The sequence below is a fragment of the Fusarium subglutinans genome (genome assembly GCF_013396075.1).
Source record: "Fusarium subglutinans strain NRRL 66333 chromosome Unknown NRRL66333_c0000045, whole genome shotgun sequence".
NCBI classification, from domain to species: Eukaryota; Fungi; Ascomycota; class Sordariomycetes; order Hypocreales; family Nectriaceae; genus Fusarium; species Fusarium subglutinans.
In genome coordinates, this window is record NW_023502108.1 from 135,492 (window position 1) to 154,373 (window position 18,882).

General features: G+C 46.1%; 3 protein-coding genes across 3 annotated transcripts; 1 reads left to right on the plus strand and 2 right to left on the minus strand.

Annotated features, from left to right (window-relative positions):
- Nucleotides 1-36: 36 nt before the first annotated feature.
- Nucleotides 37-2,395, minus strand: FSUBG_4999 (heat shock 70 kDa 12B; the record flags this gene model as incomplete). The annotated part of the gene is made up of 9 exons (XM_036683047.1): nt 37-510; nt 555-780; nt 833-939; nt 991-1,096; nt 1,212-1,449; nt 1,501-1,567; nt 1,615-1,659; nt 1,710-2,289; nt 2,340-2,395. The coding sequence occupies 9 exons, from the start codon at nt 2,393-2,395 to the stop codon at nt 37-39; spliced, it is 1,899 nt and encodes a 632-aa protein (XP_036539478.1).
- Nucleotides 2,396-9,206: 6,811 nt separating this feature from the next.
- On the minus strand, nt 9,207-10,364 carry FSUBG_5000 (uncharacterized protein; the record flags this gene model as incomplete). Its single annotated transcript, XM_036683051.1, has 1 exon — nt 9,207-10,364. One exon carries the CDS (start codon nt 10,362-10,364, stop codon nt 9,207-9,209), a length of 1,158 nt encoding a protein of 385 aa, XP_036539479.1.
- A 5,589-nt stretch (nt 10,365-15,953) lies between these two features.
- On the plus strand, nt 15,954-16,763 carry FSUBG_5001 (uncharacterized protein; the record flags this gene model as incomplete). Its single annotated transcript, XM_036683052.1, has 1 exon — nt 15,954-16,763. The coding sequence occupies one exon, from the start codon at nt 15,954-15,956 to the stop codon at nt 16,761-16,763; it is 810 nt and encodes a 269-aa protein (XP_036539480.1).
- Between the last annotated feature and the right edge of the window lie 2,119 nt (nt 16,764-18,882).

Genomic DNA, 18,882 nt, shown 5'->3' on the forward strand with positions numbered 1-18,882 from the left:
TCGCATTCACACAGCAGCCATGACCCCATCCCCTATTCATTCCTCAGCCTCAACGTAATCGCTATCGCTATCGCTGTCGATGTCGGTCATGTCGATGATGTTGTTGCCATTGTCGTTGTTATTCAATGGTTGAGGAGAGCCCATCTGTACGTCGTCCTCGTCATCAGTATCGTTCTGACTGGTAGAGTCGAAAGCGACACTTCCAGAAGCAATGCTCTTGTTCTTGTGGAAGACTTGAAACTCCATGGAGGACCCATCGCTGATCATGCGCAGTTCGTAAGTAATTCGGTGGAATACCTGGCCGTCTTCGTTGGTCCACACCGGTATGGTTTCCCATTTGGGGAGCTCAGACGCTTTGATGATGCACATAGGTTTAACTGAATCGTCCTTACGGGGCGGGGGAGTAGAAGCGTCCGAGGTAACGATGTCGATTTGGAGATCCTGGTCGGGGCTCGTGAGGTCCTGCCAGAAGGATGCACAAACGGGGTCATATGTAGAGACAGAAGAACCCTAGAGAAGTTAGAGATTAACATAAACGGGGCCATGTGACTTACGATCTCAACAAACCACCGTGTCTGCTCGACAGCAAGAAACTCCCGCTGGCCGTCATCCCAAACGCGGTCCTTGACATCATGCTCTTTGGCATCAAAGGGCAAAATGTTCACGAGGGTCCCATAACTGTGACGGGACACACGTGAGGCGACGGTAACTTTGATTGAACTGGTATGGTTGGTTCTCGCAAGTCCATGTAGGACAGCTCCTCGAAGCACAGCGGTCCAGCTACACACAATTGTCAACAAGCATAATTTCAACAAGCGTTGAGATGACCTACGGCTTTTCGCCGTCCTGTTGAAGAACGTCTACTCTGTTGCCAACAGCATCCTGAAGGTGTTGATGCAAATAAAGAGACCTTCCAAAGCCACCAACTAGGATGACGAACTTAAGGACGTTAGGCAGTCTGTCATTGAACGAGATGACGAACAGACTTACCTTTGGCTTCTTCTTGTACTTGTGTTTGACTGCATCCACCTGCTTCTGAACGAGCTGTTTAACCTGTTCGACCACAGGGTCAAACACTTTCTCGCGGATTTTGGAACTAGCACTCAGTTAGCTAGGACGAGGTAGATACAATGGAGATGCCCATAAGGGTCTCGATGGAAAAGTACAAACACTTCCCAGGGTAACATTATGGGGCCATTTCAGGCACTTACACATCAATGCTGAACTTGGAGGGGAAGAAATCAGTGTCCACGGGGCTGTTGTACGAGAGTTGAAGGGGCAAGTCCCCGCTGGACTCGCAGAAGGAGGCCTTCAAGCCACTCTCCCAATCAGACTCCATGATCCTGGGGAATGTCTGCTTATCAAGACTCTTCTGAGCCTCAAAAGGGATCGATTCCTTGAGTAGCTTTAGAAACCTCTCGTCAAGAAACATGGCACCACATAGGCCACCTTGGTCGAGGTCAGTCAAGCGTGCATTATACAGCGGCCCAGATGACTTACCATCGCCTTTGACGCTCTCACTCACAATGAGAGGATCAAGCTTCTCGATTTTGTAGGTGATGAGGTCCTATCTTGTAAGAAACACTTCGCAAGGAGAGGAAAGCTGAAACTTACAACAGTCCCTCCTCCTGCATCACAGATGACGAAATGGTCACCGACCTAGACTTGGTTAACTACAGGCCAGTGATAAAAGACCATTTTGAACTCACTCTGACATTGAAGCGATCGGCGTTCTCCTTGATACAGGTCAAAGCAGCCGCCTCGGGCTCAGAGATAAAGGCCAAAGTTGTATGTCCAGTTTTGGTGATATTAAGAAGACCAGCGTGCCCCAGAGCCTCCGTCATTCTGGAGCGAACGTAGTATGGCCATATAGCAGGGAGAGTGACAACAAGGTGAACAGTCGAGACCGTCATCATTCGGCGACCCTCGGCCCTGAGAATGTTCTGACGACAATGATGCCAAAGCTGTCGTAGATAGTCGCCCAAGATCTGGACTGGAGTCTTGTTAGCCTTCAACATCAGAGCCCGAGCTATCTTCAGCTGAACAGAGTGTCGGATATGGTCCGGGAGATCTTTCTCATCAACGAGAAGAAGCTTGAACCAGCGAAGGACAGTATCATCCTGCGGAGTTGTCGCGCCCCATTCGGGGTCTTCATCATTCAGGTGATGATAGAAGATCGCAGAGGGGACCTTCTGCTTGTCTCCCTGGGCGAAGCTTCGCTTTTTCCAGTTGGTGATGAACTTGATTTCGTTGATATCGCCAGCTCTACACCATGCGATGCCTGAGTATCTGTATGGAAGACATTAGAGAGTACAGATCAAGAGTGGATGGTTGCTTACGTGGTACCAAAGTCGATGCCCAGCACCAGAACTGGGCTCGCTTGTTCAGCTGCCATATTGGGACAATATAGCAGTATATGGATCGCTACCTGACTTGACGGCAGTGACGATAGAATGCCGTGAAGTATCTAGCCAGGGAAGAAAGAAGCCGGGATAGCTGTATGTGTTCCAAAGGGTGGTAGGCCGTAGTGTGGTGTTTTGTAGTAAAGGGGAGGATGCGAAAGTGATTCGGAAAAGAAGCGAAAAAGGCCGAGGGAGGACTTTTGCAATTGGATGGCAACAATAACTTCTGAATTTCCAGTACAATGGGCAATAGCTTGACTTGGCCACCCGCTGTAGCCCATTGCCAGGGTTTCAAGCTATAACCACAATCCAATACAGCAGCCCTCATATTGGCCTTCTTTCGCATACATACTCATCAATAAAGTGACAATATAGATTGTGCTGACATTCAGGAATTTTGGAAAGTTACCTGAGGGCAAGCCATGATGGGGATGTTCCATGACTCGAGACAGTCATTATTGACAAGATGCATGTTGGGAGAGCCTTTTGGAAGGTCATGAATGCCAAGATGATTATTAGTATTCAATCCAATAGACTCGCATCTCAACACTTGTAGGGTTGCTCAATATTCGGACCGGGAGGAAACTGAAGAAGCAGTTTGAACGAGGCAAGCTTGGATCGACCTGACTTAGTCTCTTCGATATTACAGCCAGTCCGTGCATTGTACCTTGAAGAAATAAGCACTTCAAATATAGCAGGTAGGCAACTTTCTTGTAATGGCTCTCTGTGCGCACTTGATTGAGTGATATGAAGTTGGACGACGTCTTTGTTGATGCTCGGAAGATATATCCACCGGCCTCTCTACCAGGCACTTGGACCCTGAAGCGGCGGACTCGAGACAGCTGAATTGCGGATCTGGTCCGTGCGCAATGCAGCTCCAGCTTCCTCGTTATTCCCACCCCCTCTAGGGACCTCTCTCCTAGGTGACAAAAAGCCTTAGGTAAACTTAGCATAATTTAGTATAGGTAGATTTAGATAATCTTAGACTAAGTATTTTTAGCACCTCAATTCAATATCAGAAGTCTTGCACCCTGGCGCCCCTCTCCTCTCTTTCCTCTGCTTCTCCAGCTTAAGAACCTCAGCTTCTCATCACCCAATACCGCGTCTATGACCACTAATCTACAAATATATCTCCTCATTATAGTCTTGATCGAATCTAAGGCTTCAAATTCCCCCCATTCATTCATTTCCGCGCTTCTCAAGACTTAAGCTCTGCATGGGTATTTCCCTTCTCGTTTCCCGAAGCTGGCGTAAGTTTTTGCACACACCCTCACCTTGTCATACCTAGGTATATATACACTCTTCTCGCACCTCGTCTTCCTCACTCATTGTTCTCCACCACGACCATAATGAGCACGATCGCTTCGTTTCTCAAACCTGTCATAAACGTGTCATTTTTTGTATTTAAGACTATTGTTCCTCGCGTTCAGGCCTGGCCTTGCTGTTACCATGGTTAAAGACATGACGTTTCTGAGCTGCTCTGGCTGAACAGCCTTCGCATCGTCAACATTTCAGTTTGATGAGCAAATCTAAAAGACGACAACGACACCAACACTATCAGACTCAATTTTTCGAAGGACTCAAAGGATCCTGTCATGCATGAGAGTATTCGGTGGTAGTGGTGTTGGCTGAAGGATATGAACATGCAGTAATGGTAATTCTGGTTGTCTTTCGGTGTTCGGCTCTTCAACTTGTCCCATTGCGCTATATGCCAAAGAAGAGGGCAAAATGTACACAACAGGGTAGTCTTACTTGGCCCTAGATAGCAGGTAGACTACAGCTGGTAATTGGGTTAATTATGTTGCTCATACCTTGCATGGAAACACTCTTTAGATGATCAAGAAAGGCATTACTTCTCTTCTTAGATTATGTCAACACAACATATAGTCCTTATTTTCAACCTTTCGTCATGATTTCTTCAAATATTGTTGTCGCTACGAGGTTTTGTCGAAACTGCGGTCCACCCCGACTTCTGTACTCGTCAATTTCTTGTGGCTTCCTAGTAGATGAGTGTTGAGAGGGCCATTGCAATAACTACCATGATTCTGGCGCCCCCCTTATTGAATGACAAACCTGACACCGTCAAGGTACGGGTCAAGTCGAATGCACGAAATTACGCTGACCTATGCGCAAACTGGGCCACGAGGATATGAGCAGCCGATTGTTCTTATATTTTGCCAAAGTCGATAGCAATAGCCTTGCCATAGGCTTCATCGTCAGGGATTGCTCAGCTCGAACCACGAATATGGGTTCCTTCGCTCTGAATCCGGAAATGCCAAGTAGATTCAAGAGGTCTCTCTTCTAGCCTGGCGTCTTGTGATACATTCAACCTATATAGTAGAACAGTAGCTTAGTTAATGAGTAGTTGACTGCCAAAGAGAAAGCTTGGCCTTGGGTGCCAGGTGGATCAATTTCCCAGTATCAAGACCATCGTAGATCATATCAATGTAGTGATCATCCGAATGGAGAATATATTTCATGCTTAGCGATCAGAATCAAGATGTCTAGTACAGTGAGGATGAACCGAAGTACTCTTTTCTTGTCTCTCTTTTCTAACTGCAATGAGTATCACCTTGTATATCAGCCCTATAGTTATTTTTCTCTGTAGATAATCCATGCCTCATCATATACAACTCCTATCCCATATTTGAAACAAGCCTTAATTGTATCCGACAGTTATACTCACCCTCGAAACTTCATCCAAATCGTCCCATGCATCGCCAATCTGCCAGATTACTGGGAAAGTCTTAGCCAGTAATGTAACCATTTCGTTACATACTTCCGATCAGAGAAACGCCACAACACACCAACTACTAAGCGCTCAAGCAACAGGCCGTGACTTCAGTGCTTTCGCAGACACCAGAGTTCAACACTATCACCATCTGCTTCGTGTCTTAGAACGCTATGTGCCCGTGTCAATGTGATACCTGACTGTCTTTTGCGGTGAGGCTTCTCTTTTCAGCAATATAGTGATGATGGCAAAGGTATATGGACCAAGCACGGCACACTGTGACAAAGTCTTGCTTAATGATGGCACCAGAAGTGCATAACTCGATAATCTCACGATACTTTTCCTCTCCAAGTTGGTGGTCGGTATGTCCTTCATCCAGTGGTTCGATCACCCGCGTTAGATACATGTCAAATACCTGGCCCAGGTCGGTGGTATTTTGGGTGGCCTGATGGTAAGTTCCTTGAAATACTTTGTATATACCTTCAAAATACTAATTCTTTGCCTAGAAATGCTACGACTTGCTTTCCCAGTTTTACTTCTGGGTGATGGAACTACTATAATAATTACCTCACTACTCCTAGCTCACTTCGATAATTTTTTTCTTCAGCGATAACAAGCTCAAATAAACCTTTTTGTTAAAGTCATGCCTTGAGCCCATCAATGCATGAAATAATAGTGAATTGTGGCTGAACTCAACGTTGATTGCATGTTACTATCACCATCTGTAAAATGATGTCGCTCGCTTTGACTAAGCCTCAAATGTATAGGTAGTTGTCCACCTCAAAAAGACAATAAACAACTATCACGTGTAATAGTCTGTTTCATTCTTCACTGCGCCTCTGCACTGGCTGCCTGGTTGACATACCTGAGGCGATGGGGTCTTCGTCAACGGTTGACACTTATTAGTCGAGTCCTTCACTTGCCGATGTGCTGAAGAGTCTTCAGCTCCGTCGATTCGTGTTCCTTGCCTCTTCTAGAAAAGCCAGAGCTTCCATCAGGTAAACACACCTGAAACCCCAACTCAACGTGACAAATCCACCAATTCGGCATCGTCAATGCTATTTCTAGCACTAAGCTTTTAAACTCCAACACCGATCTGTCCAAGCTTCTGTTTCACTTCCAACTCCGCTCAGACCTTGCCACCAGATCCGAACCATGAAACTCTGTTCAAGTCGGGATATCGCAGTTACAACAGTCTTGTACTCATTCTTCACCTGTACTGTGTCACTGTCCACCAACTTGGGACTCGAGCACGTACCGGGATGGGGTCTCGAGATAGCTTCACTATTGAGGTCAGGTCTTGTGGAGCATTTCCAGACAGGCACAACTACTCAACCCTCGGGGGCAAAGAAAACAACAGACCTTGATATAGGATGTTAAAATAAAGTCAGTAAAAGTTATCCTAAGCTTAGGCTATATTACCTAAATCTTTTTGTCATTTAGGATCGAGGTCCCGAGTTTTCTATCCTCCCCTACCTAGTCAACATATGTAAGACGCTGAAGAACCCCAGATCCTAGTGTCCATCATTATACTTGTCGTAGGTCCTCATATACTCGAGTATCTGCTTCTCCACCTGTCATCAGAAAGCCGTCGCAGATGCCAGCTCTCAGATCAGTCCGTCGAAGTTGTAGTACAGACTAGATATCTACAGAGAAGTTTTGATCGCCGATCGTTATTCAGCAAAGGTCCAATCTCCCCCAGACGAGGATCACCAGTATTTCACAGTGCAGTGTACTCCGTAGTGCATGATCGTCCACCATATGTTTCAGGGTCCTCCAGATACGTCAAGTGACTCGTGACGCCAAAACGCTAGATCTGCGAGCACTCATGCCAATCTATATTCCAGAGTGCAACTCTCTTAGAGTCTCAGTAACATCGTTCAAATGCAAGCTCCATCGTCAACTCTGACCGCCCTTCTCTGGCGTTTATTTGCGCTTCTGGAGCCACAATTCGAACAAAGTCAAGCGCCGTAACGTTTTCCCCTGACGGTGACCCAGCCACATTCTCAACAGCACCGCGTTCTCATGCAAGACACAGCGCAACATCCTTCAAGTGGTCCAAGCATCGAAAGGAAATGAACGTGCGCCTCTTTTAGTGCTAGAGGCCCCCACGGAGCACGCAAGAGGTTCTTCGTGTTGAAGCCGCTACGGTCGCTTGATGGCTGAGGAAAGTCTTGTTTGAGACACTGACGCTGTTTGATACAGCTGTGTCTGTCGCAGAGTTCAAGGGAAGAAGCATGGAGTCGTAAGAGAGACAGAGACAGTGACAGTGACAAAGAGAGAGACAAAGTGGAGGCGACTAACAATGAAAGCTCTTGAATTGGGATGAATTTATGAGAAACCCACTTGAAATACGATCAATTGAGCAATTCAATTGGATCATGAAACACAGTCAAAAAGGCACAAGAGAAACATACGAGACGAATCACACCACACCCATGCATGTCTCTCGCCTCATTGCTTTTCCCACGTGGGCCAACGTCTCATGAAAAGAAAGCAAAGACATCGTCACACAGTAGCATGAGGAACGGGCAAATACAACGTAGACCCCATTGAGCAAAGACATTCTCGCATATCCATACCCACAAGTAATTCAGAATCACCATCTCCACTGCAATTCGAGCTTCCCCTGACTGGCTAGCTCTAAGGATTTGCTGACTGTGCTCGAGCATAGACCTTGACTCAAGAACGGTGAAATATAATTAGCGATGAACTAACTAAATAGTCGGATTGACAGGGCAGATTCGCAAGTACATACAGTACAGTAAGTTTGGGTGTGTGTGAGTGACAAGTGACCCCGATGGTTCAATCCTCCCGTGCCGTTTTCTTACTTTTTACTGCTGGGGATTAGGATTGGATTCAAGGGGCAGATCTCAATCAAAGATGATGGCAGCGATGAGGACGAGCTAACAGGGGTTGACCGCTCAGGGGAGATCTGCAGGTACCTACTACCTATGCATATTCACCAAGACACTCACTGTTTAATCCTGAGAAGGGCATGAATTATTTCGAGATGGAGAGACAATAACTACTAACATGCATCAACGGTTATGCCTTCTCTTCATCTTCTAGAATTTAATTTCATCTCTGGTGACATCCCGAGATTAACAGTAAATCATAACGCTACGGCATATTAAATTGCCTTGACGTGCCTCACCGAGTCGATTCATTTCCCACCTACCGAATGCGGCAAGTACTCCTATCTACTTTACCCACCGCCATTATTGAGCGTTTCCTCAAGTACCCCACAGTAGCTCTCACTTACACCCTGTCTTTGATCTGATGTTCCTCATCACCGCAACAACAGAAGCAAAAAGTAACAGGGGACATGATCAACAGTTCATGACGAGATACAGACGATAGAGTCATTGATGCATTGCATTTGCATATAGTATTCCATTTCCGGAATCAGTATCAGATGGAGGCAGCACAGACACAACACAACATAACACTTTTGAATTCCGAAGGCGGATAAAACAGTTCTAGAATCATTCTTATTAATGCCCGATCAAAAGGTTAGCAGCCTTTCCCGGTCTGTCGACAAGACGATGCTGTCGGTGGCTTTTAAGTTTAACCCCAGACTCATGTACTTGTAGCGGCCGCGCCGAACTAAGGTAACCACTTCACCACAATCAATAGTCTCAGCCTCAAAGTTACAAACATATCACAGAAAGTCGGTCGGTCAAAATGTGTAGCAGCAATCGTAATATTGTTATTCATCAGAACAAAGCTAAAACTCCATTCATGTTATGCCTGACCGTCTTTTTGCGGTTCTTCATTAACAATTTAGCTGACAAAAATCCATCCAAGAGACCTGTCCAAGGTCGTGATGCTTGCAAAGCATGTTTGATATATCCCAAAAACGCCATTCTCAGTTCGAGTGGTGAGTTAATACAATACAACGCCGGTTTTTCTTGTCCAGCAGAATATGTCCATAAAACGCCTGTTTCCTTTGCCCTAGGACCTTTTTTCGGTCAATACAGAAGATAGTAACAAAGGAGAAATATTAGAGGCGTCTAGCACCCGTATCCGTTTTGCCCAAGTCATAATTCGTAAAAGTACAGGTAAGGTCTTTAAACCTTGACGCTTCGCCTTCTCGCGGCTGCTGCCAATCCTTGCCTTAAACGGCTGCGTGTGCCATTAGGTGTCATTGGAGATCCGGGTTCAGACATAGGTGACATGGGAGACATTGGGGCTGAAGACATCCTCCTTTGGGCGAACTCGTGATAGGTTGGCGCTTTCTGAAGAATGGGTTTGGGGGCTCTCTCCTCGGAGTCTGTGCCTGGTTCTTCTCGAACCTGCTCCATGGGGAAAGTGGGTGTGAATAGGGAAAGGCTATCCTTGGATTGACTGGCGAAATGGGTGTTGAGCGAAGGTCGACTTCGCTTCTTGACCAAGCTTAGTGTACGCTTGAAAACACCGGGTGACTTTGGTGTCTTGGGCCTCTCAGTGGCCTCTTCCTTAACCTCGGGCTCAACTTTGGCGAAGGGGTCAATGCTGAGAAAATCGGGTCGTTGCTTCTCGAGACGAGTTCCCATGCTACTTGTCCGGGGTGGGTGCATGACTGATCCGGAAGAAGTTGTGCAGAAGGACATTCGTCGGTCGAGCACAGGAAGGGTGACTGGGAGAGTGGTGGTTCTGCGGAGGCGGCTAGGAGGTCGAGATGAAATTGACATTCTTGAAGAAGGTCGGGAAGAAGCTTCACTGATGATGCTGGGAGAGACTGATCGTCGAGGGAGATCAATCACTGAAGGCTTTCCGGAGAAGACAACTGAGACGACCTTGGCAGTGTCCTCATGACTTCCCCTTCGAGTTGACTGGGATTCATCGCTACCAGAGTCGAATTCGAAATCGGAAAAGTCATCGGCGGAAGAGGACGCATCTTCTTCTGAGGAGAGGTAGACATCATGGGGAGTAGAGAAAGGAGCTTGACCCTCGGGGGTAAGCTTGTGTGTCAAGAGACCATCGAGGCATCTTGAAGCTCGGAGTGAGCTCTTGGCTGGCAGCGCAGGAGCTGCAGAAAGTTGTCGTTGTGAAGGAATCATTGTTGTAGGTGTGCTTTCGGGAGACGAGTCGGCATCGGCGGAAGGAGAATAAATAGGAGGCTCGACGGATAAAGACTGTATTTGAGATCGGGGCTGTGACTGTGTTTGTACCCGTTGGGCGAGAGCAGTATCAAGTTTTGGTGCATCAAGCTCCCTTTGTGATTGTTGCGTCACTGCTAGAGACATTGTCGATCTCTGTTACAATTATTGAATTCCCCTTAGCAGGCCCTTTGTAAAGAGGGCGGGGTATAGAGGAAAGGGAGCGGAAGCAAAGTCGTGAACAAATGTCGTCAGGTCTTTCGTAGTCAGGTGGTGTTCGACGACGGTCTTGAGAGTGGCCGGTAGCGAAAGTGAGACAATGGATCCAAGACAGAACAAGACAAAGCCAGACAAAAGAGACGAAAACGGAAAGAATGTCTTTGTCTTGTATTGGTATATGGGAAGGGTTCCTTGGAAATCGATAGTTGAGTTGAATGGATATTACAGAGGGAGAATAGTTCCATGAGGTTGGGGAGTGTCATCCATTAATATGAAGACAAGTCCCTGAGAGACTCTTGCAAGCCAAATGGGCAGCAGCACAAGGTTCAGCCCAAGCCAAGGTCCCAGGTCCCTTCGTGATCCACTTGAGCCACATTCTGGCACGAGAATGGCCGTGTGAAGAGGGTAATTTTTTCACACTGTATACTTGGGAGAGGCAGGGGCGCTTATGGTGGCAGGGGTATGGGGCATAGCGCAGCGAAGAGCATGGCAGGGCATGTGGCAGGGTCTCCATCAAAGGATGGATCCCATATTTTCTATGGGGGCCTCCTCACAATTAGGTCCGAGTCCGCCCAGAAAAGTCGTTGAAAAAGAGGCGATAGAATTTGGGAGTAGGTAGCCTCATCACCAGCCTGGCTATAGAGTTGACAAACATCGATAGTCTTTAAGTCAGTAGACCAGAACCCCTTAAAGACCAAGAGACTCTTCCACGCGTAGAGACACATCAAAAAGCCACTGTAACCTCCACCCCGAGTCTCGAGATGAGTCTGGAGCCACCTGAGTGAGCCTTGGCACTGACCTCTGTCTTGTATTGAGTCTTGTGCCGTCCACGAGCCGTTTCAAATCCCCCACGCTACACCAAAAAGGATGAATAGTGATTGTGATATCGAGGCATTAAACGCCAGGACTCTTGGGAGACCTGTTCGCTCGCTACGAATCATTATCAGAGACATCGGCAGCTTCAGATCCCGATTTACATGTTTAAAGTCTCGTGCGTTTGCTGTATGAATATGATCTACCGGATGGCAAACTCCGAATGTTAGAGGTGTCGAGATTGACGTAAATGCCTTCAAGTACAAACATTTCATGTTTCCAGTATGCAGTTACTGTGTTGATGTGTTTTGCATGCGATCTTCACCAACCTCGTGGGTTCCCTCGTGGTCTTTACCTCTGACTGGTTTATCAATATGGCGTCGTCACCAGACAACGTGGACAGGAATAACCAGCCTCTTCTAGTTCGTCATTTTAGGTCAATCACTCACATAAATCATACTGACTAACATCGACCCGAGTCACTGTATGTCGAGCTTCTACAGTGAGCCATAGCATTCTGACTTGATGCCCTTTTTATCCCTGCTGCGAGGCTTGCAGTTTTAGTTAAAGACGGACTTGCAAACGTGCATCTGCACCCAAATGCATGATTGGGCATCTTTTGGTCGCTGCAGATGCAACTGTAGGCGAGGCACAGAATGATTGATAATGAAAAATTCCGAAAATTCCTCGACACCGCTTTCTTTCGACAGAGTCAGAGTCAGAGTCATTCATGATCTGCACAGGTAAAAACCTTGAATGCATTCCCTGTCGAGGCTCTGACTGCAACTGCAACCCTTTGCCACAAGAGACTCAAATCTCGGGTGAAAAGTATGGCCCTGGACTAGGTATCAAGAGATGACAGTCCAGGGCCCTTGTATTTTTGTATCATATTTGTTACCGCCCGTATTTTAGAGACTGGTTGCATTTGGGTCGCCAGGCCACCGCGGTGGGTGTCGATGATAACTGATAAAAAAATCCGTGGTGTTGCTCAGCTGGTCTTGTCTCTGCGACCTCGTTTTCGCGCATCACCAGCTCAGCGTCAAACCACATCCGAACGCTCCACACCCACAGAGGAATACATCTCGAGACAACTCACTTACAACTCACACAAAGTAGCAGACAGTGTAGTTGACATTCATTGTTGGTCTTGATCTGGTCGATCTTGAGTAATCACGCCTGAGAATGGGTCTCTACCGCGCCAGCCTGCTCAAGGCATCGTCTAGTGTGATCTCAACCCATTCACGGCATGGCTGTATCCATTAGACTGCATTAGAAGACATGATGCTGCATACCAAGACGAGGCGCTTTGAGTGTATCCGTAACTATCCTGCCAACTCACCAAGCGGAGACGATGCAACAATATGCAACATTGGAGTGTGTAGTGTGCAGTGTTAACGCAGGCACTGAGGAATCTGAGGCATAGACTACCAAAAGGTATTTCTTGAGTGGCACACTGTTTGTTGTGCCGCGCATTAGTTGTGATGCAGGAACTTGACAACACACGATCAAGATTGGGCAACCTTGTTCCTTCATGAAGCGCCCATTCTCCAGCTCACGACGAGTCTCTTGCTCCAACTGGTCCCGCTAACATCGGTGATCCGCCTTGGTATCGTACCAGGAGGACGCATTCTGACCAATCATATCATACAGTCCCGAATACTTCCATACACCCACTTTGATCGCCTTTTTTGTATCGCCAGACCGACATTTGCATCGGGTTGGAGAGCGAGATACGATGAACCACGACCGTTTTTTTTTTCTCCGGCAGAAGAAAAAGTCTTGACTCAAAAATCAATCTAATTAATTAGTGGTGACCTTGTTCTCGGACGTATTCCCATTAAACTTATCCCCTGCCGGGTAAAGTCTCAACTCGCACGACAAAGGTGCTCATCTTGTTGAGACCTCATTTGAAGATATTCACTCTATCAACCTTAAAGCTCCCTTGTCCATCCCTGGACATGGGGATCTATAAGATACAGCCGTCATTCTATTCCCTTTGCGCTTCGCCCTTTGTAGCTTTCAACCGTTAGGTCTCGATCCCCTCGACTCGGAAAACCCCTTGACATCTAAGTCTCAGGTTAGTCGGCAAAGCGCCAAGAAAACAAGGGTTCGATCCAAGGGTCCAAATACTCAACTCTGATACGCTAGAACCGCTGTCGCAGGTTGGTCTGATGCTAGATGATGATGGACACGGAGAATCTTGTTCCAGTATCAAATTCTGCACCTGAGCATTCGACCATGTCGATTTGATAAGGCTAAAGGACATTCTAGCCCGCGAGGATGAACACAGTGAAAGATATTCTGGGCTACATTGACGAAATCGTACTGGTACGGCCGGAAGCGATGTGTATGTAAAACAATGACATTTCCGTCCGAGATGAGATCAATTTGCTCCGCTCTTGATAGCCTCATATCATTGTATGAGCGCGGTCCTGAGTCGCCAAGGGTCGGCTTTACGAGTTTACTCTCTGACGAGCATGACTATCTTTGCTGGCTATGGATGTTGGTTGTACAGGAGGTAGTCACTGAAAGCGTCCATTCTCGGTCGAGGCGTCTCGTTGGAATGTGTTTGTTGTAGTAGTCTAAATCCAGGCCAGTTGAGAGGCTGTGTGCCTTTGATCAATTCCAGCGTTCAGAATTGTCTTTTGATATTGACAATGATCTACCCGTGAACCCTTATTCCATTATTGCTGATTTTCGTTATGAGCATGGATTGGCTCAAACTGGATGACGCCATGGTTTGAACTTGCAGAAGCGAAGAGAGCTTTCCCCAGGTCCACATAACTAAGTGCGCCACAAACCCACCGCCACAGCTATCTTCTGTAACGTCACAGTGAAGAGTCACCAGCCACTTCAACGTGAGATCTAGCTAACTCGGATGAGGTTAGTGTCATCTAGCTACCCGTCCAGAGTCTAAATTTGGGTCTGCTCTAAGCAGCCATGTCCTTTTTTAGATCCGAAGTGTGAACTCTATGTGTCTGTCTAGACTTTTGGGTGTAAACTATTTAGAGTGCAAAATTAGTCTGTACTGTGAGTACAAGTCGGCGCAGCCGTGAAGAGGATGCAACTATGGAACTCATGATGATATTCTCCGCTTCCTTGAGGAGCTGACAAGCAACCAGCCAACTCACGTTACTATCTAAAGCTCAAACATGATGGCTGAGCTGTCGTATTGATTCACCCTTGAGAGTCCACGTACTCGGTTCTGGCAAACAGTATCAACAGGCGAGCGATCTACAATCAATAATCGAAACATCTTTCATCCACGTTCCAGCTTGCCCGGGCCGAAGGCGAGAATGCTTGTGCAACTAGACGTGCCAAATAAATTCCCCTCCGCAACACTAATGAAATACCAATTGTTTCTGTCGCTCCCTTGACACGGCCCAACTATTGCGGTCTATCGGCAACATGTCTCAAGTTCACCCACACTAGAAATCTGTTTCTCGGATAGTTTCACCCTTGCCTCGTGCATTCTTGACCTCGTTTCATGGGGCGGGTCCCACGTCGATAGCATCCCTCACATATTGTTTTCTTCTCTTACCCCACGATTTCGGTACAGAAGCAATACTCTCTGGAATAGAAACATTTCACTGTGTAGGTACGGAAGGATGAGGCATGGACTGACACGCATCTTGTCAAGGATCTAATGGATGTTCGCGTTTCCGAGTATTTTTCTGTATCCGTTGGGGGACGGAGACACGGATGATGACCGCCGAGAACCGGGGCTGTTTCTATCCGTGGAATACATGTTGGAATCGGTGCAATTTCATTTATTTTTCTAAGATCACGTCGTTTATTAATATACATTAGGTGATGTGAGTATTTATGAATGTTGAATGAGTAAAAAAAGATTTGGGGGCTGTTGATGGAATCGTACTTGTGAACTAGGACCGTCTTGGAGATGAATAATGGTTTTTACTGAGATTGCTACGATGGGCATAAGGGATCGCATTCAGTAAATAGTTTCTCTTGTACTTTATAATTCTTCAATAATCGTAACCAAAAGCTGGAAGATCTTAACGGGCTCTTGATAATACCAGAAGGAAGTACTTTATCATTCCCTCCTCTGCGTCAGGGTCGAAATTAAAGCTATAAGTGAGATATTGTTAAACAGCACCTTACATAGCTCAGTATACTTTATATGATACGAGAGAAAGCGACCTTCAAGTTACCTTTCCAGGCATATCATCACTTTCTACCCATAATTCTAGCGTACACAGCCGATTCTGGCGAATTAGGTATGTGGTAGGTACACTGCCCTGGTACTATTGGCCTAAAGGTTATCTTCCCCTCGATATTATGTCATGTTTCTTTGAGGATACGCTGTATCACAGGCAATTAATGTACTCTATAAGGTTTGTATTCGCTAAGCCCCCTATGCATGACTTGTATTGTCTCGTGGGGACGACCTGTCGTTTGTAGTCTCAATTCAATACGTCCATCCCATAATATTTTGCATGTTTTTCTTTAAGTTCTCACTGGCCTGATTGCATGTAAGGTTGAGAATGTTGGGGCTGAGGGCACCCACACTCTGGCTTCTTGTCACGATGCTTAAGCTCGCGGAGTTTTGTAGAACTTTGTTAGTGAGGACACGAAACACTTCCAGACAAGAATGTATAGACGCCTCTTGCCCATCTCAGTAACAGGGCCTAACTTTCATCCCCAGTATTTCTCCAATTAACAATTTAGTGTTGCTTAACAATTATGCGTCCTCTCCCTCAGCCTCCTTGGATGCGCCGCTATCGTAGGATAGTGCCCAGTATTATCGCCAGTATCCGAGATCATCCTGAAGCAGTGGTACCAACTCTTGAGAGCATTCCGCAAATCGATGAATCTTTGATGGCAACCGAACCGTTCTCTCCCTTTTCTTCCCTTATCCGCGATATGCAAGAAACCGAATTCAAACGCTGGGGATTCGTCATATTTCGTTCAGTTTATACGGAAGAGTCCCAAGCTCAGTGGGAGAGCTACATCGACTTCTTCAAGGCAACAGTTGAGGATAAGCTCAAGTACATGGAGCTCTGGACACTCCTTGAGCCACATCTTGAATGGACTGTCATGGAAGATCGTGAAACTTTCGACAACGCCTCGAAGGAACAGGTACGAGATAGATTTTCTCAGTGGGTTTCCGAGCGATCTATTGAGAGGGATGGTGCTGGAGCAGAGGATCCGTTAGCGATGTATCTTCCGAGATACAGATATTGTGTCTGTGTTGATCAGAAATGCCTCGACACCGTTGACCAATACGCTGCCTGGGTCGATGCAGGCGCTAAAGGTCATAAAAGGGCTGTCGTTTGTGCCATGCTAGACGCAAAATGCGAGCCCGGAGGACAAGGCAGAAATGGCTTCCCTTCTATCGAAGGATGTACCAAGGAATACACAGGCTGGATTTACACTGGTGTACAAGGCATTCCCGCACTCTACGACAGCCTGTTTCATCAAGCGTTGAAAGAACAAGATGTCCCGAGGCCCCCTGGAGTGAAGCTCGGCAGTCACTTAATGCCCATTAATTAGAAGTTGCTGAAGTCATCAGACAAGCAAGACTGTCCCAAGTGGTGCAAGCAATACAGATATTTGTAAAAGTCGGCGAGAGCTAACGCGAAATCTTCAGTGACAATACCAATAATATTCCTGGGAGTACATTATCTCTAAGTTACATATTGCTTTTTAAGACCTCCTCTTTGTTTCTCAAAAAACTGACATTTCCTGGGGATACTGTTAGTTATAAAACTGCCCGGCGAGGTATTGGTACCAAGCCAAACTGTCAAGCAAGGGATCAGACTTAGCTATCGTACTACGGAAATAATACAACTACTTCTGGTTGATTCTATATAGAAAGCTACATACATCATGACCCACGGATTCGGAAGGGAATTTCACATGGAGTGGTGTGCGTTGAGTGGCAAGGGGATAACATAACTTAGATCCTCTGTTCTAGGAAACGGAAAGACTCATATAAGTTTATCCTGAGTTAATCTATATTTATTAAAACTTAGATTAGATATACTTGGCATTCGGCTTGGTGTCAGGTTTTAATGCCCACTGCGGAATGCATAGGGACTATTTACACTTAACTCAAGATCTAGAAAGGATGCCATCTGAATAAACTCGATAAGAGACTAAATCTTGTCATATCTAAATATTTCCACAAGTCAATGACAGATAGAGTTTTGTGGGTTAATTATGAACGCACACTTATTCTCCCTTGCTCTGCAAATTGTACCACTATCAAGCTGTGGCATTATCCAAACCCGATGAGGCATCTCTTTGCCTTCGGGCTAGTCGTAGCAGCGGCGTATATATTCCCAATCGCATAGGGTCAACAGCTGGGTTTCAGGTACCCGTACAAGACCATGACTTTATGTGACAGCTGCCTGCGCATGTTGAACACAAACGTCACAGAATGCTTGGCCAGGCTGTTTGACCACGCCCCTACTCCGTCAATTTCAACTCTCACAAATGCAAACATATTGCTTACTCTCCCTGCAGTGATCTGATATTTGAAGTACTTGTGGAAGAAGAACTGGTCGAGATTTGCCGCCAAAACTGTTACAACAGCTTGATGGAGCTTCGACCAAAGATTCAAGCAGCATGCAACACAGATATGGGCAATGTGGCATTCCTCTACAAGGACAAACTTTTCCAAGGTAAGTAAAGCCATCCAATGCAAGGACGTGTGATACAGGTAACATACTACTTAGCAACATACATGGTCGATTTACTGCTCCTTTCATTCAATATATATTGCTACCGAGACAGGTAAGTAAAACAATGTACCCAATGCTTCTGAGTGCCATCACTAAGGCTGGGCAGAGTTACTGGGAAATTGTGCGATCTTCAAATCACGGAATGGCGGAACCATCATGAATCAGACACACCACTCGAGTGCGAGGACTGTTTTTTTTTTTTTTTTTTTTTTTTTTTTTTTTTGCAACTGAAGACAGAGTTGGAGGCAGGTATAAGTTACAACGATGCAGATGCATCCGAATTTGAGGAAATCACGTCAAGCTGCAATGCTACAGGGTACGAGTATACAAAACCTGCTCCATATGCGACAACAGTATCGACTGAGTGGTGGGCCACAATGGCAAAGAGTGCTTCGGTAACACCTACTGATACAGTATCTAATAACAGACGACTAACTTGACCTGTCCTGGGAGGCAATTCTGTAACTATCTCAGATAGACAATATACCTTAGTCAAGTGCCCTAATTGGTGTGTTGACCTGAGTGTCAGTGAGTACCTAGACCGCGCAGGTGCCAGAATGACAGGGATATTTAAACACACATCATCATGCACAATAACGTCATAAATCTGCATGCGGTTTATGAAACCTGAGTATTGAAGCACGATTGACGTACCCGGTAACGAATAAATCGACCAAAGCGTCACAAATCTTGTTTCCATCCTTGGATCTTCATAGTATGTGCTGTTCGTGATGCAACCGCAGAAGGGAAGTACTTTGCACAGTATCACTCAATTCCCAAGTTGACTTCCATGTACACCGTAGAATGATGCAAAGTCCCTTTTAGCAAGGACGTGGCGATATGATATTTCTGAAAACATTCTGAACCCAGACAAAGATATGATGATGATTGAAGGATTGAACTTTAATTCTAGATTGAATTGCCGT